Consider the following 22,150-nt stretch of genomic DNA (forward strand, 5'->3'; position numbering starts at 1 on the left):
AGACAACTTATGGACACACGCTACTACAAAAAATTGGAGTCGGATCCTACACAGGATTATTACAAGGAACTAAACAAGTTAGTATCTTGTCTGCCCGACGAATACATAAGAGCCAATGACCTGATACCAGAAAGTCCAAGAACAGGGACATTCTACATGCTTCCCAAAATCCACAAATCTGGAAATCCAGGAAGACCAATTATCTCATGTGTGGGCACCCTTACTGAGCAGGTATCTGGATGGGTAGAGGGTATTCTTAAACCCCTGGTAAAGGATACACCCAGCTTCATTCAGGACACAACTGACCTATTCAATAAACTATCAGCAATAGGTCCTCTACCAGAAGGAACCATCCTGGCCACCATGGATGTGGAATCTCTACTCCAATATCCCACAACAGGATGGATTATATTTCTGCAAATTCTTCCTGGAAAACACAGTGACTGATGCAGATTCTGTTGTCAAACTTATAAAATTCATCCTCACCCATAATTACTTTGAATTTGACAAGAAGATATATCTACAGGAGACTGGCACAGCAGTGGGAAGTAAAATGGCCCCACAGTATGCAAATCTTTTCATGGCCAAGCTTGAGAGCGACTTTTCGTCCTCATGTCCCATCAGGCCTCTGGCCTACTACCGCTAGATTGATGACATTTTATTCATCTGGACGGAGTCTGAGCCACAGCTAAAGACGTTCCATGAACAGTTTAATCAATTTCATCCTACCATCAACTTGACACTCAACTACTCCTGCACTGAAATTAACTTTTTGGACACCATCATTAAGCTGCAGAACAATAAAATAGAGACATCTTTGTATCAGAAGCCAATTGACCGCCCAACATACCTTAAATGGGACAGTTTCCTTCCAAAACACATAAAAAAAACTCTATTGTCTACAGCCATGCCATCAGATACAATTGTATATGTTCCAACCCCATGGATAGGGATGAACACCTTGTTCGCATCAGAAAGACCTTTTTGAATCAGGGCTACCATCCAAGAACAATTGAAAACCAAATCACAAGAGCCACCAGAATATCAAGGAATCACCTGCTACATTACTGATCGACCAAACCACTGCACGACCAGCTCTATCGTTACCTACTGTATCCTCACCCATCCCTTGTAGATTGTGAGCCTTCGCGGGCAGGGTCCTCTCTCCTCCCTTACCAGTTGTGACTTGTATTGTTCAAGATTATTGTACCTGTTTTTATTATGTATACCCCTCCTCACATGTAAAGCGCCATGGAATAAATGGAGCTATAATAATAATAAATAATAATAATAACATTACAAAGCTAAAGAAGAAAATAACCGGGTGCCTCTAGTAGTCACCTACAATCCAAATCTGGAGGTGCTAAGGGGAGCTGCACGGAAATTACAACCTTTACTACAAAAAGATGCCCGCTTACAATCCATTTTCCCAGACCCCCCCACTACTGTTTTAGGCAGCCCCCAAATCTAAGAAGCATCATTGTCAGAAGCTCCCTGTCCTCTCCAACAGCTGCAGGTGCCTTTCCTTGCAATCAGAAAAAATGTAAAACCTGTCCATTTATAATGACCACGGACAAGATAAAGATCCTCAATTCACATCAGGACTACAAGATACCAGGTACTTTCAGCTGCGTCACTTCTAATGTGGTGTACTTAATTATTTGTACTAAATGTCCAACTGGGGGCCTGTATGTGGGGGAGACAGGGCAGAAACCGAGGACAAGGATGAATTCTCACCGCCATACAATAAGAGAAAAAAGAATGGATCTACCTGTGGCAATACATTTTTGTCTCCCCAATCATAACATTATGGACATGAAATTACTTGTTTTAAAAGGTAACTTCAAATCTCAAAGAGACAGAAGAATATGGGAATATAAACTGATGATGACCTTTGACAGTCTTAGTGCAGGAATGAATATGTCGCATGGATTTATGTCTTTTTACATCAACTAAGGAACTAAGGAATTTTCCCTTCAGACCACGTGGGGTCATCACAACAGAACCAGACCCCAATCAGAGGACAATAAAACATTCCCTATCTAAGAACTGGTCCAATATTTATGGACATAACTGTTTATCACCCATGGTAATTCTGCTTCATGTCACCTGTCTTATCCATGTTTTGTTTTTTGTTTTTTTTTCTGTGATGTTTTGTGCATAAATATGTGATTCTCCAGAATTTATTTTAGTCTATGCCTGATGAAGAGACCTGAGTAGTCTCGAAAGCTTGCAATTTGTTGCCATCTTTTCAGATAGCCATTAAAAAGGTATCAGCCACTGAGGACTCTCAATTCTAAATATTTTTCAGTATTTTCAGCACTAGATCAGTTTTATTCTTGTGCCAATTCTTCTTCCCGTGGCTTTATACAGAACGTGTTATATGTTTTCTGTATATTTCTACATATTTGAATTAAAATACACCCTCTCAGTCCCACACTCTGTTTTATAGTATTCTTTTTCCACTTCTTAACTCTATATATTTTTGACACTAAGCCTCTTAGTCTTAAGAGACCACTAACAGCTTAGCCAGGATTGAAACCACCCACGTTCTACTGCCAGTGCGGGCAGCGGTCTGTCCGCACCAGTTTACTTAATTGGTCTATTCCTTTACCAAAATTATGCCTGCTGCATCCATATATATATTTATGCGTTTATATGGCACAGGATACTTGGTCATTGTGACTCACCATGCACCAAAAAAATCTGTAAATGACTCATTCTGTTCTGCTGCATATCATTTTTCAGCCTCTGAAAAGACGTGGTTCTATAATGATAGTCATTCTTTGACAGTGCAGAGATATGTAAAAGTCGGTAACAATCTCCCACCAGATGTAATGCTCCCTCCCTCTCCTTGTCTTTTAGCTGTCTCCTTAAAAACAAGGACTCACCTTATGAAGACATGTGGGACACATTAAACAAATGTGACTTTCTGCATTTGCTTGGCAGTGATAGTGTCCCCAATAAATCCACTCTCCGTGAGTTGTTTGGAAGCTCCCAACTCACTTCATTACTGACATTTTAAGGTCACTTGTTCCAAACTCTTGTCCAAAAAATATACCAAATGTGACACAACAGAATTGGAGAAGGTTCTGTTTGCAAAAAAAACATAACATATAGCAAGATATCCAAACTGTACCATAATTTTGTGATCGCCATCCATCCTCCAGTCCTATACTCATCTATCATGGGAAGAAGAACGGGGATCACACAGATTTTCCTCTTTCGTACACCCTCATGAAAGCCACTACAAGTTATTCATTTACATAATGCGGTGGGTCAGGTGGAACCACTAAGTTCAAGGTCCAAGTGGGCATACAGGTCACAAGCATCTGTGTAGCAAGCAGGTGAGGCACGCAGGACACAGATAGTGGACAGAAGACCTTTAACAGAGATACTGAGGGTTGCAGATAGATATGGACTGGAAGCTGCAGACAGGCAGGAGACGTCCTGAAGACTGTAAACAGTTTGCATAGTTAGTGAAGACCACAGGCAGAATGAAGAGTTACTGTAGACCGCATGCAGACTAGAGACTCAAGGACTGGAAACCACAGGCAGACAGGAGGCATCTTGGAGACTGCAGATGGGTAGTAAAAATAACTCTGGAGTAACAACAAAAGTCCAATTACTATTGAAACAGCAGGTGGCTAGGAGACATCCTGGAAACTGGTGGACATGCAGCAGAGGCCCCTAGAAGACCAGGAACAGGTAGTAGATAGAACTTCGGAGTAAGAAAAAAGTCTGAAAACCATGGAAGGCACTGGCAGATAGGAGACGTTCAAGAAGACAGTTAGCACGTGGTACTGAAAGCCTCAGATATGTAGTTCAGTGACTGGAAACCACAGGCATCTTGTGGACTGGGCACAGACAAACTAAGTCATACTAGAAAGTCTTAATACCAAAACACAGGTGTGTGTATCTTGGAAGGACTTATATAGGCCTAGGAAATAAACACATGGGTGCCCGTCGGACTATTTGCAAAGCTCGATGTGGAGCACAAGAAAGTCTAGCAGACCTTGGTGAGGTGTGTAACAATTAACTAGGTGACATAGGACCCCAGAATGCTTGCAAGCTCTCTAATTCCAATTTCTACTGGAGATGTAACTCCCAGGTAGAATCCTACACAATCATCTAGAGGTCTTGCCCTTTCATTACAAATATTGGTCCCAAGTTAAAGAAAAAAAACTTTCACAGAAGTTACAAATTCGACCTTTAAGCTTTTTTTTTTATATCATCACATTGCCCAAACTATTTAAAGCAAACAAACTGTAATATATCACATCTCATTAAAGCAAACCATTGATTTCACTCCATTGGCTTCAGAATCAGCTTTCCGGTCATCGGGAATGGGTTAGCAAAGTTAACCAGATCTGCAGCTTCAAAAAGGTTTTGAGTCGGCCAAGAAGGAGCCATGACTCTTTCTTGGAATTCATGACTCATTTGATCAACTACCAATCAAAATAAATAACTCTGATTACTACTGATCCTTACAAGTTGTCTAGACGACTCCTTTGCCAATTAACTAGGATTTCCGAAAACTCTAATTGTAAGTTAATTAGTATCCAAAATTCATAGCTGCAGCCTTTACTTATGAGTACTTTCCCCCACAAAACCTGTTGGCTGGGAAATTCTGCACTCTAGTCTCACCTCCCATGCCATACAGGAGCAGTGTGAGCCTATTTCTGTGTCTCCATCTCTACTTTATCAGTCTAGTAACCATTACTAGGTAGATTTCAGAATCGGGACAGAACACAATGTCACTAATAAACTTTTGCAGGATACAGCACTGCTTAATTTTATTGAAACCGTAGATTTTAGTGCAACAGTCAACTTAATCTATTTACAAGGTTGTGTTCCCCTCCTTTTAGCTCATAGTTGTATTAAAGGGGGTTGTCTGATCAAGATTCAAGCTTGTTTCTTCCTTGTGCATCTTTGTACATGCGATATACTGTAAGTACGGTAACAATAGTATTGAAGTGGAAAAATACCCAAATCCTCCAAGTGCCACCATTTGTGGCGATCTTAAGGCAGGCAGAAAAACTCCATATGAGAAAGTGGGGGAATAATCTCTTCATAGGGGAATAATCTCTTCCCATTTCCAAATATCCATGAATCCCAGGATCATTGATCTGTTTCCAGAAATCTGGTACATATTTGGCCAGCAACAGATGTTCAGATTTCACGGTGTGTATATGGACTTCCATGCAAGGACTGACTGTTGGTCTCCAGATACAAACATTCAGCCTCATAGGCACATAAGAGACTGTAAGTTCGGGTCAGGATACTTGTCAATACAGGCATTGCAGTCCATATACAGAGAGTGAAATGCGCCCGTCTAAACCTGGCCTAAGGGTGCTTTTACACTGCCTCTGTCCTACATTCCTTGGTCCTGTCAGGTCTTAAGTCCGAACCCCCCACAAAATGGGATTCGGGTGTATTCGCCAACCAGGCCATTGACTATAATTGTGCCAACGGAGTCAAAGTGCGCTCTGCCGTGCATTATTTTTGGACGCATATGCCTACTGGAAGCAGATACTCAGACACAGTTTACTGCGTCTGAGTGTCCACCTCCAGTAGGTGTAGTTGCCCAAAAATGATTCACTACAGAGAACACGTTGACTGTGTCAGCCTATTAAACCCTTAACGACCAAGACAATTTTTACAATTCACTGTCACTTTATGACGTTATAATTCCTCAGAATGTTTTTTCATGACATATTGTATTAAATGTTAGTGGTAAAATTTCTTTGATACGACTTGCGTTCATTTGTGAAAAAACGAAAATTTGGAAAATTTTGCAATTTTCAACATTTTTATTTTTGTGCCCTTAAATCAGAGAGTCATATCACACAAAATTGTTAATACGTAAATAACAATTCCCACATGTCTACTTTACATCGGCAGAATTTTCGAAACATCATTTTTTTTTCTTGAGACGTTATAGGGGTTAAAAGTTGACCAGCAATTTCTCATTTTTCCAACAAAATTTACAAAACCATTTTTATAGGGACCACCTCACATTTGAAGTGAGTTTGAGGGGTCTAGATGGCTGAAAATGACCAAAAGTGACACCATTCTAAAAACTGCACCCATCAAGGTGCTCAAAACCACATTCAAGAAGTTTACTAACTCTTCAGGTGCATCACGAGAACTAAAGCAATGTGGAAGGAAAAAATTAACATTTTAATTTTTTTCACAAAAAATTTACTTTAGACCCAAACTTTTTTATTTTCACAAGGGTAACAAGAGAAAATGGACCACAAAAATTGTTGTGCAATTTCTCCTGAGTACACTGATGCCCCCCATATGCGGGGGAAAGCCACTGTTTGGGCACATGGCAGGGCTCAGAAGGGAGGGAGCACCATTTGACTTTTTTAATTCAAAATTGGCTGGAATCAGTGGCGGGCGCCATGTCGCGTTTGGAGACCAACTGATGTACCTAAACAGTGGAAACCCCCCAATTCTAACTTCAACCCTAATATAGCCCTAACCCTGACAATAATCCCATCCCTAATCCCAACCCTAACCCCAACTCCAACACAACCGCATCCCCAATACAACCCTAACCCAGCACAATCATAACCGTAACCCCAACCATAACCCCCACACCACAACCCTAACCCCAACACCACAATCGTAACCCCAACACAACCCTAGCCCCAACCCTAACCCTAATAGAAAAATGTAAATCATTTTTTTTATTTTATTATTTTCACCTAACTAAGGGGGTGATAAGGTGGGGTTTGATGTACTTTTTTATTTTGATCACTGTGATCATAGTGATCAAAATGAACCGATAGGAAATATCTATTGTTGCTGGGTGACGGCCGGAAGATCTCTGCGAGAGCACGGCGCATGTGACCGACATTTTCCCAGAAGAAGATGCCGTGGGACAGAGCCGGAGGGTCCTGGGACACTGGAGGTACCGGGGGGGGGGGGGTTAGTGGGACCTCATTTCTCTCTCCTCTGGTATGCTAGATTATATCAGAGTAGACAGAAATAAATGGGAAATCAGACTTTTTTTTGCGGTCACAAGGACCAAAGGAACATGGCGAAGAGTGCAGTGTGAAAGGGCTCTAACTTGGGATATTATTTCAAGAAAAATCAACCATGATCCTCTTTCAATGAAATAAACATCACAGAGTGCTGTGACAGAGAGTTCCACAGTCTCACTGCTGTTACAGTAAATAATCATCATCTATGATGATAGATCTAGATGTAGTGGATAGCCTCTTGCCATGGTTACACCCCTAGACAGAAATGATTATTCCTAGACAAATTCCCATATTGAACATTCATATTTATGTACATGGGAATTTGATTCTCTAAGACTACAGGCCGCATTATTTCAGCATATTCCTACAGGTGCTTCTCACTAAAGTAGAATGTCATCAAAAAGTTAATTTATTTCAGTTCTTCAATACAAAAAGTGAAACTCATACTGTATAGAGTCATTAGAAACAGAGTGATCTATTTCAAGTATTTATTTCTGTTAATGTTGATGATTATGGCTTACAACCAATTAAAACCCAAAAGTCATTATCTCAGTAAATTTGAATACTTTATAACACCGGCTTGAAAAATTATTTTAAAATCAGAAATGTTGACCTATTGAAATGTATGTTCAGTAAATGCACTCAATACTTGGTCGGGGCTCCTTTTGCATCAATTACTGCATCAATGCGGCGTGGCATGGAAGTGATCAGCCTGTGGCACTGCTGAGGGGTTATGGAAGCCCAGGTTGCTTTGATAGCAGCCTTCAGCTCGTCTGCATTGTTGGGTCTGGTGTCTCTCATCTTCTTAACAATACCTCATAGATTCTCTATGGGGTTAAGGTCAGGCGAGTTTGCTGCCAATCAAGCACAGTGATGTTTGTAACCCAGGTATTGGTACTTTTGGCAATGTTGACATGTGCCAATCCCTGCTGGAAAATGAAGTTTTCATCTTCAAAAAGTTTTTCGGCAGAGGGAAGCATGAAGTACTCTAAAATTTCCAGGTAGACGGCTGCGCTGGCTTTGGTCTTGAAAAAAAACCACAGTGGACCTACACCAGCAGATGACATGGCTCCTCAAACCATCACTGATTCTGGAAACGTCACACTAGACCTCAAGCAGCTTGGATTGTGGCCTCTCCACTCTTCCTCCAGACTCTGGGACTTTGATTTCCAAGTGAAATGCAAAATGTACTTTCATCAGAAAACAACACCTTGGACAACTGAGCAACAGTCCAGTCCTTTTTCTCGTTGGCCCAGGTGAGACGCTTCTGGCATTGTCTTTTGGTCATGAGTGGCTTGACACAAGGAATGTGGCACTTGTAGCCCATGTCCTGGATACATCTGTGTGTGGTGGCTCTTGAAGCAATGACTCCAGCAGCAGTCCACTCCTTGTGAATCATCCCCACATTTTTGAATGGCCTTTTGTTAAACCTTTCAAGGCTGCGGTTATCCCTGTTGCTTGTGCACCTTTTTCTACCCCACTTTTTCCTTTCACTCTACTTTCCATTAATCTGCTTGGATACAGCACTCTGTGAACAGCCAGCTTCTTTAGCAATGACATTTTGTGGCTTTACCATCCTTGTGGAGTATGTCAATGACTACCTTCTGGACATCTGACAAGTCAGAGTCTTCCCCATGATTGTGGAGCTACTGAAACAGACTAAGGGACCTTTTTAAACACTTAGGAAGCCTTTGCAGCTGTTTTTTGTTAATTATTCTAATTTATTGAGATAATGACTTTTGGGTTTTCATTGGCTGTAAGCCATAATCATCAACATTAACAGAAATAAACACTTGAAATAAATCACTCTGTTTGTAATGACTCTACAGTATATAATGTATGAGTTTCACTTTTTTGTATTGAAGAACTGAAATAAATTAACATTTTGATGATATTCTAATTTAGTGAGAATTATTATTTCGGTCTATCCCTATGTATTCTAAGCAGAAGTATCACTAATTCAGAAAGCTGTATTATAATAGTGCCGATAAGATAACTGTGCCTCCATTTATATTGGCAATATTTATTATAGTGATTCATTACCTTATTATGTTTTCCACTGAAAAGCAGAATTGATAGCGGTAGCAGAAAGGAAAGGTTTACAAAGTTTATCCTTTTATCGTCTTGTCCATCTGGTCCCTCTAATCTCGTTTTTGGTTACATAAATCAGGAGGGAGCACAGATCTGTGTCATACTAATGTGAACTCAACTAAGCCTCAGGCTCATTTTAAAACTAAGTCATGCATGCATCAAAAACTAAATTAAGTGAATCTGACAACACTGTACGAGACAAAGGCGCCATTCTGCAGCTGGCCGTCATTTCATTCCCTTTGTCGCAGAGTTAGACAAACGGTTTCTGCAATGGCGTTCCAACAAATTACTGAAATGTAGAAAAATGACAATTTTCATGTTTGTACGTTCTCATCGAATGTATTAACAGTAGAAAAATGGTGAAAAGTTATATTGAAATAAGAAATAATCTATCAAACATTCTCAGTACATCAAAAAAACCATTGTCTGAAATGCAGTCTTGGAGTCTTTGGTGGAAAATTTCCTCTTTTTTTTGACACTTGTGGGAACCTTCAGTAAATCGATGGGCATATAGGAGAGTGGTCATTCTCTTCCATGTGATAATTTTCTCTGTTTGTTGTGAGGCTTTTCTTTGCCCCCTTTATGTAAAGTATTCCGCCATGTTGGTGACCACAAATGTTGGTAAGAGTATCCAATCTTATTGCGTTTCCTCTTAGAGTAGCAAAAAGTTCAATACTTTAACATAAACTTTTCCTGCTATGTGATTGGTGCTCGTTCTTCACTGAGTTTTGGGCATGTCGAGGGTCAATAGTTTTTCACAAAAAAATGGAAAATGCTGTGATATGTCTATGGCGCAAAGTGTGTATGGCGATGGAGGATATGAGACTGGAAGAATAAGTGTGTAGAGTCTTTCCCGCCAGGAATGGTTATTTAGACCTAATGGTAGATATCTGAACGGAAAGTGCTTTGCTCTTTGACGTCCAGTAAGACTGAGTTTTTCTTGGCCATCGCCCGTACCATGAGCAATGGAGAAAGAACCACGGTGGAGCCACAGTGAATAAAGTCACCATCTCAGACCAAAGGGCCAAGGACAGGCAGGTGTAAAGGGGCAGCACAAAGCACCAACTGAACTAAAGGAGAACAACCATGGCAGGGAACTAGGAGAGTCTGATTGGACAGAAATTGGACAATCTTTACTTGGAAAACTGGCTGTACACCGAGATAGCTGACAGACGAACGTTGGTTCAACCGATCGTTCAGCCGGCAGCAAACTCGCCCGACTCTCCATACACAGGAGCTCTTACTTTGCTGAGCGCTCCTTTGTTCACTGGGAGAATCACTGCCAGACATCTCTGGCGGTGGCTTATCTCAAAAGGACCAGCAGCCCAAAATCAGACAAGGCAGATTCTTGTCTTCCCAACATCAATTATGGAGGACCCCCATATACATTAGACTGTCAGCCGGATCTATCGATATCATCGGGTTTTGCTTATATTTTCTAATGTGTATGGGGGGCTTAAAGGTACTCTTGGCCAGATCAACATTAATAAAATTAAAAGCTAGCACGGCAATAGACTATACACTCTGTAGTTAAGCAAAAAATCTTTAATTTCAGAGAAAATTGTTGTCATTAATCACTTTTTCCATGTCGTATGTTAATATAAATCCCAACTGGTCAGATGTCAATCGCATTGCAACATTACATAAGCTATAGCTATGACATTTCATAGTTTCATAATTTTTAAGGTTGAAAGTAGAAAAAGAGTCGATAAATTTCAACCTATAGCCTAACATGTTGATACAGAGGATGGCTAAAAGTCCATGAGGCAGGTGCTAATTGCCCGTTAGGGTAAAAATTCCTTCTCGACTCTGCATATAGCAATCAGGTTATTTCACTGGATCAATGTCCCATCACAGAATCTAATGTCCTCCTTGTATTTTTTAATGAGTTACAACATTACGTGGCAGAGAGTTCCATAGTCTTACTGCTTATACAGTAAAGAATCCATAGTCTCTCTGCTGCTTGTACAGTAAAGGATTCATAGTCTCACTGCTTATGCAGTAAGGAATTCATAGTGTCACTACTTATACAGTAAGGAATCCATAGTCTCACTGCTTGTACAGTAAAGAATCCATAGTCTTGCTGCTTGTACAGTAAAGGATCCATAGTCTCACTGCTTATGCAGTAAGGAATTCATAGTGTCACTACTTATACAGTAAGGAATCCATAGTGTCACTGCTTGTATAGTAAAGAATCCATAGTCTCGCTGCTTGTACAGTAAAGGATCCATAGTCTCACTGCTTATGCAGTAAGGAATTCATAGTGTCACTACTTATACAGTAAGAAATCCATAGTCTCACTCCTTATACAGTAAAGAATTCATAGCGTCACTACTTATACAGTAAAGAATCCACAGTCTCACTGCTTGTACAGTAAAGGATCCATAGTCTCACTGCTTATGCAGTAAGGAATCTATAGTCTCACTGCTTGAACAGTAAAGAATCGCCATCTGTGATGTTGATTAAACTTTCTTTCCTCTAGACGTAGAGGATGCCCATTTTTTTTTAAATATATGAGGATCAGAGGCATGCATGTAACTTATAAGGAATACTTTTTTACACATGCCCTTTCATGTTAAGGATCTTTATAGCAAACAATATTCTATGACGTGTTGGATTGTAACCAACTTTTCTCATGTATGACCAGATTTAGTGTATAGACGCTTTGAATACGAGATTCCTCACCAACTACTTTTTCTCAGTATTACTTACAGTTTGTTTGGGTAGGGTGTCTTGAAAACATCGTCCTAGAGGTTTGTAAGTGACAGGACGGGATGGTGCTGCCTTTCCTTCAGGATGATGGAGTAAGTGTTGACCACCACCTCCTGCTGTTCCTTCAGCTCCAAGCCCTTCGATACGATGAACTTGGATGGTTGCATTGGGAGGGTGATGAACTCGGACATTTAATAGAGGTGGAAGCACTTGAACTTTGAGAAGAAAGAATAAAAAATGTATACTTCAGAATGAGGTGGAAAACATAGGAAAACAAGAAAGGATGGTGATACATGGACAAAGTAAAGCAATGAGCCTCTTAGAGGCTAAAATGTTCATCAATTTTCTGAAAATCTATTCGATACATGAAAAATTCCAGTACAATAGTTTGCCTTAAAGTTGTTGATACAACAAATACAAAGGTGACCTACTGCTAGGATATACCACCAGGGTCTAACCAGTGGAGGTCTGACCACTGTGACTCCCGACACCACTTGATTGAATGCAAGGTAGGCCATGTGCCACTCAATCTTCTGTTATCAGAGGGTGGTTCTTGGCATCGATTAGGCAGAACCTTGAGCAGTGTCTACAGCTCTGCTGGACCCAAGATGTCCATTGTGGAGACACGGGGGATCGGCAGGCACCCCGGTCCGCTATACGAAAACGCATGGACCAGGGATTGTCCCACAGAATGTCTGCGCTCCCTTTAATGTCGGCATAATGCTACTCAGATAACACAGGGTGAGGGTAAAACAGTGTGGCAATGCTTTATTGAACCACAAAACAGGCAGCTAACAAATAGAACAGTCCCAGCAAAATACCCCAAGATGGTGCACATTACAGTCTCACCCTTCCGCTGACTCGTCAGGATAATAGCAGTTGTTACTTCAGAGCTCCCTGGCTCGACTACCCCACCTGTGGCACGCACACAGAAAGAAGGTAACGACAAGCGTAGGAAGATGACAGTCTAGGTACAAGGCCAGTTGACCAAAGGGTAACAACCTGGCTTCATCTTCCTGGGTCGACTACCCCACCTGTGGCACACACAGAGAAGAGGTAATGACAAGCTTAGGAAGATGACAGTTCATTGAGGTACAAGACCAGTTGAAGCGAGGGTCACAACCTGGTTTCTCTGAACATCTCCATGGAGCTAGGTGACCGGCGGGTCCCACTCCTGGCTTTTTCCAAACGTATCCATGGCTCAATGATGGTTAATGGAGCAGATCTGTATTCTTCCAACCGTGGCCGAGGTCCCCTAGGTTGTGTCCTCTAGAATGATAGATCCATGTCCCTCTTGATGGAGCCATGATGTATTGGCAGCAGTCCTGTAGGGTCCATTAGCTGTTTGGATGTCTTGGCAGAATCTCTGGCTGTCTCTGTCTATAGTGGCATGTAACCTCTTTTTGTACTTAACAAGTATCCTTCATTCAGTGTTGACATAAAGTGTGAGAATGGAGATGACATCAAGTAGCATTACTTGATTATTTAATCTATTTGCATAGCTTTTGCACCTCACCTCTGTTTTCATAGTCACCAAGCTATCCAGACTGCACAATGCATAATTAGCATATCAGCAAGCATCAATAGTCATCAAAGATAAGAGCACAATATGTTATATGAAATGTCAATATTACAGGCTTACACAAGCAAAAGTCTGTTTTCTTGACCAAAACATAAATTCCAAAGCCAACTTATAGATAACAGTCTTTTCTTCTTGGTTTGCATGACAAATTGTCATCTGGTTAATTAAGATACATTGCTGTGTCTCCACATCCATGTATGACATGAACAACTTCTGTGACTCCTAACGATGTGTGGTAGTACTGCAAGAGAATTGAACACTTGCTGCCACATCCCCCATATTTTACAGCTGTTCATTGGGAGTATTTAAAGCACCCTTGATTTTTTTTCTTATTTCATCCCTGGAGTGGTATCACTAATGTATGTTTCCTGCTTGTAGTAAAATACTTACCAATCGCCATCTTCTGCTGTTCTCAGTGCTTCTCCAGTCCTCTTCTGCTGGATGTGACCTGCCGGATCGCTCCAGTGTTTGCTGGGCTATTCTGAAGGTCATTTCTCAATGTAAAACTAAGGGTCAGTGCGACGCTAGTAACTTCTTATGGCCAAGTCGCGAGTCATAGTGGTCAAGGAATCCAAGGTCAGAAGCCAGGAGAGTACATTATAAACAGAAGGAAGAGACAAAAGTGTAGTCTGGTAACGTTCCAAGATCAGCACAGGGAGCATAACAGATCAGAGCTGAAGGGGTTAAACAGGCTGATGGTCAGAACGAAGTCCAAGGTCAAGCAACAGATCAAGCATACAGAACTCAAGGCACAGGAAAGCACAAACCTCACAAGCTGAATGTACATCTGAGTTCTGGGAGACACTGCTCAATTAAGAAGCATGGCAATTACCTGGAATAATAAACACTTGGAGACAGCTAACACCTCACAGTCTCAGATTGGACAGTTGAGCTGTCAATCAACACACTGACAGCTCACCACGCCCCTGTACTAGACTGAATGGCCAAGTTGTCAATCAAAGTACTGACAGCTTCAGGACAGCCCTATACCAGATTGGATGGCCGAGTTGTCAGGAACTGCATCCCAGACATACTGAGGGGTGGAACCATGACAGTCAGTATGCGACTTACATTGAGAGCTTGTGACCAATACAAAGCAAAATGGCGAAGCGGGACTGGAGCGGCACCAAAAAGAGCACATGACAGCCGCCGGCAATTATTTTACTATGAGGGGAACAGACCTGGTTCTTTAAGGTATGACCAAAAGAATAGCTTTAAATGGTTATTCCCAAAATCCTATGTTATCCTTAAGATAATTTACTGATCGCATGGGGTCAGACCACTGGTGCTTCCATCGATTCTGAGAACAAAGAGATGTAACCCATGAGCAGAGCTCTGGAATCCAGAAACCGTGCTCTGAGGAGACGCACTTTGAATGGATCAGTGATGCACATGCTCCCTCTCTACTCTATTCATTGTCTATGGGACTGCCAAAAAAAGCCGACTACAGCTCAATTTGTTTTCTGGCAGGAACATAGATGATGAATAAAGTGGACGTCAAACATGTGTACCCACTCTTCATTCAAGATGGAGCTCTGCAAGACTTGCTCCTGGGCTCCCGAGCTTTGCTCTCGGGATTGCCGGAGGTCCTAGTAGTTGGACCCTCAGTGATCATTTAGTTGTTCCTTATCCTTTGGTCTTTGGATGACTTGCAATTTTTCGAATCAATGATATAACTTAGGTTTTGGATTTTGTAGATCATTTTCAGCTTTTAAGGCTTGTAAAAAATATATACCTTCAGCAGAGCTGTGTCCAGGCCCCAGTGGCACTGTAAGGGCAGACTGGCTAATTTTCATCCCTTTGCCTTCAGGATCATCTTCTCCTGTAATGACTTGCACAGCATAGACTGCATGTTTCCCGGAGGATGCCTCCATTCCTTCTCCTTCACCCGTCTCACTCGGACTTCGCCCCACACCTCCTCCAACAGCAGGGAACTGACAAAATCTCCCTGTGAATTCTGGAGGGCACAGACAGTGATTGTTGGAGGAGCACTGGCCACCGTTCATGCATGGTATGGGGCAAACCACTGAGAAGAAGAGAAAAATGACATATAAAACTCCCTAATAACAACACAATCACATCCTAGTATAAAGCTTAATGAGCCCTAAATGAAGTCAGGAGACTTTTCATGGTACCATTTAATTCACCATATAATATAGATACATTTTTTTCAACAGTCTTTTGGGCTTCGTTTTTACAACAATCAATTTGTAGTAAAACTGACTTGAACTTTATTCTATGGATCAGTACAATTTCTGCAGTACCAAATCTATAGTTTTTTATTTGTCGTACATACAACCTTTTTACCACTTTTTATTCCATTTTTTGGAGGGATGAGATAAATGACCTTTTGTTAGTTTTGACCTTTACATACACGACAATACCAAATACATTTATTTTTCATTGTTTTGAATGTTTTATATGACAAATGGAAAAAGGGAGGCTATTTAGATTTTTGTGGTTTGTATATTTTTGTTTATATTTTTTTAACTTTTTTTTTTCCTGCTAAGTCCGGCCTGTGGCTGTGCAGCGGTGTCAAACCATTGGCATCACACAATCAAGTTGCGGACGGCCGAAGGAGTCATAGAAGGGTAGCCTCTTCTCTGTCTAACCGTTTGGCTGCAGCAGCATCTAGGGGGTTAAGCTGTTAACTGCAGCATCTAAGGGGTTAAATTGACGTAATCTAATATAAAAGGGTGAATTTATTTTTATCTTCTTTAAAATAAAAAAAGTATTTAAAGCTGCCACACGTATAAATCAAACCGGAATAAAGAAAAAGAGAAATAATAGAAAGTATACTTTATCACTCATCAGCATGAGCGCCAAACAAATTAAATATAATTAAAATCAATAACAAAATCTAATCGAAATATGGTACAGATATCTCAGATTCACATTTTCAAAAACGCATAATTATTTTTGTTAAAAGAAAAAAAATATTACTTTTAAATTTAGGAACAATTTTAATGAATAAATAAGCTGCGTCAATGAGATCAATAGAGTTTTGTCATTTGGAAAACCAATCACGAAAAAGAAATGTCCAATTGCAACTATTATTACACCTTGATAAAGGTAGATGGAAATATGGTAGAAATACATGGTTACATAGATTTAAAAAATGCATCAAAACATGCAACACCTTTCTCAGATCAGTTATGTATAACCATCCCAATGACACTTTTCATTAAATAACACTCTAGTGCTAAGTATCTATGGATCGCCCACAGGCGCAGGGCAATGGGGTACTCGGTACCGGGTCCGTCGGTCCCTTCTGTCTGGGGATGTCACGGTGGCCCGACCCGGTCCGTGGCCCTGCTAAGGGACGACCAATTAAAGGTGATGTAAGTTTGTCAAGTGTTCGTGACGCCACCTGTGGTATTTGGTCAGGGTGACCGACGCTGCTTAGGGGTCCACTGGGGTGATGTTATGGCAGCTAGATGGTATACCTTCCCACAGGTGAAGTATGTCCCCAGGGCTTCCCAGTAGTGTAGATGTTGATGGTGGTTGATGCGAGACGCGGTGAATAACGAGGACACAGTGGGTGCAGTCTCTTTACCTTTACTGGAGGCTTCAGCATCCACAGTCCGGGGTACCAGGTTACAGGGTCGGCAGGGTCCGGCCGGTCTGATGGCACTTCCAGAGTCCCCTGAGCCAGGTGGAAATCAGTAGCCTTCCCTTTGCGCACAGTAACGTAGTAGGTCCCTACTTGCATTAGCTCCTAATAGGGTCCTCACACTTGTTACTCTTCTCCTGTCCCTCAGATGGATAGGACAAAACCCGTATGACGATGGTGGCCTGAGGCTATTTTATAGGGACCCTAGTGTCGCCCCTCCTCCGCATTGTGACCTTGTCTGCTTAGGCTCTTAGGTCGGACAGCCAGCTTGGAACTGACTGCCCTGCCGGTCTTTGAAGTAAAGCGTAGTCTATTACTCCCTTGGTGCTCCGGCCACCGGCACTGCGCTTCAGGGGGAGGCAGCCTGCTTCTAGCTGGTCTCCCACTGATTTGTTACACCTGTTGCTACGACTTTGTTTCTCACTCACTATGACACGTTTCCCTTCTTGTCCTTTCCTAGGAGGCTGCCGCAATCAGGTGCAGGCGCAGCTCCTTGTGCCTTCTGTCCTCCTCCTCAGACTGTAGTCTGGATCTGACTGGGCCTTGCTCCAGCCAGCTCGGCCTGGAGACATTTCTCACTAGTCTCCAGCCAGGAACTCCTCTCTCCTCCAACTGACTAACTTCCTTTCCAACCCACCAGTTTTACCCATGTGTGAGGAGTGGCCTAGTAGATAGAACCCTTAGCTCCCCCTGGTGGACTGGAGTGTGAAATGTGTGTGTCGCTGTGATACCTGGCAGGGTTTAACTCCTTTGGTGCCATCAGACGTAACCACTCCCCCTGGTGGGAGAGCAACATCACTGCAACGACCAGGACTCTGGGGTGCTTTATCTACAATTACTATCTCTTAAAGTATAGGATTCCGCATTCTGAAAGCTCTAACTGTAAAGAACCCTTTCTTACATGGATGTCCGAAACATTTTTCCTTGCATATTCAATTTAAAGCCAGTATAACAATATTCAATGCTGGGATTGTCTAAGATAATAACTAGAATCTCTCAAATGTAATAATGTGATAATAATATGATCTCTTTAATTTGGACCTGTCAAAAGTGGTCAGTTTTTGCTCTTATTTTATTCCCACTGTTCTCTTGAATAATCCCATCTTTTTTTTTTTTTAAAAAATCTGCCTTATGGTTCCAGAAATATGGACCTTTACATTAACTGCTAATCATTACAGTCTTTTTAAAGGGGGCGTGGTTCACAGGATCCTCTGGGGCGTGTCTTTAGGTTAATCTGCATTATTACCCTGTGAGCACCGCTCTCTAAATAAAAAGGACCCTATTTCTGTAAGCATATGGAGGATTAAAAAAAAAAAAAAAAGAATATTCAGGGAAGCAGGTTCCCTCTCAGGCCTGGTTAACACTTTTCCCTTATATTTGCTATTCTCTTCTTTGGGGGTTCAATGTAATAACTGTTTGTCAATTATTGCTATTAATGTACTATTTGGTGCTTTACAGAGAGAGTGAATAATGGAAATAATTAAAAGTGTCCAAGACTGTGTAAGTCATTAAAATCTAAGCCTTAAAAAAATCGACAAAGCGAATGTAGGTTACAATTAACCCCGTTTTCTATACAAAATGACTGTAATCAACTACTATAAAAACTGCGACACAGGAAAGAAGAGAAGTTGATGGCCTAATCACACGACAGGGACGACTGTAGTGTTTACTGAAGATTTCAGAAATGCATTTCCTTTTTGTAGCCCAGGTATATTTTTATGCCTTTTTACAATTCTCTATCATTATCATCACCGACATGGAAATTCCTATTGGATTGTGTCATGGTGCCAACCCTGCTGGAGGACAGCCAATTCTAATCAGTGGGCTGCAGTGAAAACCATTATTTCCGTATTGTGTGCAATGTCTAGCATTCCTTTTACAGTATAACTGCTCAACGTCGAGACCTTCTTCGCACCTATGCACACAACGGTATGTTTTGGATGCATAGAATTGGAAGTAAAATGCATAAAAGTAAAGTTTCTTATCTCCTTGCCACTAGAAAGCAAAGAAGCCACTATGGGTTAAACTGCTCTCCGTATGCCCTTCGATAGACAAGACTGGAACAAATACTCACCCACTCGAAATCCAGAGCCGGTGAGGGTGTCTGTGGAACCTCCATTCTCCGCTATCAGCGTCATGTTGCTCCCTGGTTTGCAGACATCGTGACAATAGCCTTTATGACATGTCCTTTTACAGACCACGGGGGCAAACACCACCTTGAAGCGCTCACGCGAAGCAGTCGAAGAAAAGTAACAGAAAAATGTTCCCAACCAGAGGATCAAGATAGAAAAAGAAGGGCAGGAACGTGTAGGAGCCATGCTCAAAATTCCCCCTAAAAGAACTTTCCCTGTGCGTTGTTTGATTGTCTACGTGTATCTAGTCTTGTTTATTCGACACCTCGATGTCACCGGTTGTCATTGCCTGTTACCTCTCATGATGACCTTAACTTTCATGTCGAAGAATTAACTTGACCTGACTGTTCTCGAAAAGCACAGCAGAGTGCTATGTGTCCTTGTGCATAGTGAAGAATCCTCTACCGAACCTCCTAGCTAGCTGCGTATACTTTCTGGACAGATGCTCAAAGTCTCTTCACCTACATATCTGTCTCTGCTGTCACTATATTGTCCCATATAACGACTATGGAGTTAAGGTAATACCTGCTTCTAAGATCTAACGTAGCCTTCGACACTTAGAATATTACCTACCAGTAAAATATAGACTGGCTCAGAAAAAAAAAAAGAAAAGAAAAGGAGACTGGAATGTGAAAAATGACGACGAAGGAATGGGAAGAGGAGATATGAAAAATAAAAAAAGAAGCCAACTAGAGGGAGGAAAGAAACAAAGGGAAAGTTTTCACGGAGAGATGCAGACATACACATAGACAGTGACAGTCACTGAAGCCGGAGGCTCTGGTAGAAAGGTTTTTCCGGATGAGAGCAATGTCTTGAGAGCAGCCAGGGAAGAAATAGAGAGTGAGAAAACAGGAAGACGGAGGAGGGGGAAAAAGGGAGTAAGAGAGGCAGGCAGGGGAGGAGGGACAGGCACTGAAGGTGGGAGTAGTCTGGAAAAGAGGGAGAACAAAAAAAAAAGTTACATAGAGCGAAAAGTTTAGAGTAAAAGTTCAGAGACACAAAGAGAAAAAGCTAAGTGTGAACCTGGTGGCACAATACTAAAATCTAACTATTGAGAACAGTTGTTGGGGTAAAGATTCAGGTAAAGCAATTAGACAGTCAGAACACGACATCGGGGATTGTGAATGAAAAATGTGCCAAACTTCTGTCTCCTACAGAGGGATGTGGAGTCCAGTGTATCAAATTTGTGCAACTTTCTACGTATAATAAAATGTTTATTCATTATTTTACACCATATAAAATGAAATAAAGAATGTTTATAAAATCCTTCGAAAAATGTTTTCATCCCTCATATTATTAAAAGGAATCTGCTATAATGAATCCCCCTCTATAGTAATGTTTGGATAGCTGAAAATGCACAAATTCTATTATGTATTTCTTAAAGGAGTTATCTTATTAATTGGGTAATCAAAATTGCAAAGTGTTTGTAAACATAAGCAATTTTGCTATTTAAATCCTCTTCATTTTCTAGGACAAAGGGGTTTTTAATGCTATAGTGGCTTTCTCATCGCCAAGGTTATCGACCACCTCTGAGGTGGCTCGTTTCCAAGGCTAGGAGGGTGCACTTGCAAGCTGTTTTCTATACAGCTTGCAAGTGCTGCTCTGAAGCTAGTGGGACTACTGGATCTGGTCAGCATCAGCAGCTCTGCACTCCCCTAATGCTGCAGTTCGAACCAGCTGTTCAGCCATGCCGCTAGCCTGAACTGTCTATCTTCATGAGCATACCGCCCCCAGTAAGCAGAAAGCTGGGAGGCTGTGGAGCAGTGTGCTCCGGAAGATAGGAACTTCAGAAAACACTTTGATCTTTGAACAAACTTTTTATTCCCTTGAAAAATCTTTTATATTTTATGTTCTACCAATGAAAATTCATACAATCCAAGATCCCTTGTCCCACATGCTGATCAGCTGGCAATGGCATTACGAGGCTTCTTCTAAAACTTGCACATGACTTCTGTAGGATTCCTGCTCCAGTACCGTCACTTTTTTTTTTAAGGCTATGTGCACATGTTCAGGATTTCTTGCAAAAATTTCCTGAGCAAAACAGGACATTTTCTGCAAGAAATCCGCATGTGTTTTTTGCGTGTTTTTCTTGCGTTTTTACTGTGTTTTTTTGCGGATTTTTCCGGAGGTTCCCAATGCAATAATATAGTGGGAAATCCACACAAAAAAATCCGCAACATTAATGAACATGCAGCGTTTTTTACCGTGATGCGTTTTTTTTGCGAAAAAAAAGCGCATCATGTGCACAAAAATTGCGGAATGCATTCTAAATGATGGGATGCATAATGTATGCGTTTTTTTAGCGTTTTTATAGCGAAAAACGCTAAAAAAATGCAAAAAATCTGCAACGTGTGCACACAGCAATCTTTCTTGCTGCTCAAGGGACTTTTGTCTTTTGTTAGCTGTTTGTGCGGTATTCCTTCAAGAATTGATAGCTGTAAGTAGAGAAACCCAATACAGAGACATAGAAGGAGTCTGTCTTAGCTATTGAAATGAGCCAGTTAGCCAGCCCCCTTCATACACATTCCTACTGACATCGGTAAAGGTACCTTCACACATAACGATTTCGTTAACGATATCATTGCTTTTTGTGACGTAGCAATGATATCATTAACGATCTCGTTATGCGTGACAGCGACCAACGATCAGGCCCCTGCTGGGAGATCGTTGGTCGCTGGGAGTGATCAGGACCTTTTTTTTGGTCGCTGATCACCCGCTGTCATCGCTGAATCGGTGTGTGTGACGCCGATCCAGCGATGTGTTCACTGGTAACCAGGGCTGCGCTTAGTAACCCGATATTTACCCTGGTTACCATTGTAAAAGTTAAAAAAAAAACAGTACATACTCACATTCCGTTGTCTGTCACGTCCCCCGGCGTCAGCTTCCCGCACTGACTGTGTCAGCGCCGGCCGGCCGTAAAGCAGAGCACAGCAGTGACGTCACCGCTGTGCTCTGCTTTACGGCCGGCGCTGACAGTCAGTGTGGGAAGCTGACGGCGGGGGACATGACAGACAACGGAATGTGA

The 22,150-nt window shown here is 41.6% G+C and overlaps 1 protein-coding gene across 1 annotated transcript in view; it reads right to left on the reverse strand.

Moving 5' to 3' along the window:
* LTBP3 (latent transforming growth factor beta binding protein 3) overlaps positions 1 to 19,996 on the reverse strand; it is an 84,838-nt gene extending 64,842 nt beyond the window's left edge. Inside the window, exons 1-3 of the mRNA XM_069739287.1 lie at positions 19,068 to 19,996; positions 15,116 to 15,406; positions 11,799 to 12,013 (exon numbers count right to left, since the gene is read on the reverse strand). Of these exons, the coding sequence (XP_069595388.1) occupies positions 11,799 to 12,013; positions 15,116 to 15,406; positions 19,068 to 19,311 (750 nt within the window). The 5' untranslated portion in view covers positions 19,312 to 19,996. The remainder of the gene's footprint in view (positions 1 to 11,798; positions 12,014 to 15,115; positions 15,407 to 19,067) is intronic.
* Positions 19,997 to 22,150: the final 2,154 nt, after the last annotated feature.

The sequence above is a fragment of the Ranitomeya imitator genome, chromosome 9 (genome assembly GCF_032444005.1).
Source record: "Ranitomeya imitator isolate aRanImi1 chromosome 9, aRanImi1.pri, whole genome shotgun sequence".
NCBI lineage: Eukaryota > Metazoa > Chordata > Amphibia > Anura > Dendrobatidae > Ranitomeya > Ranitomeya imitator.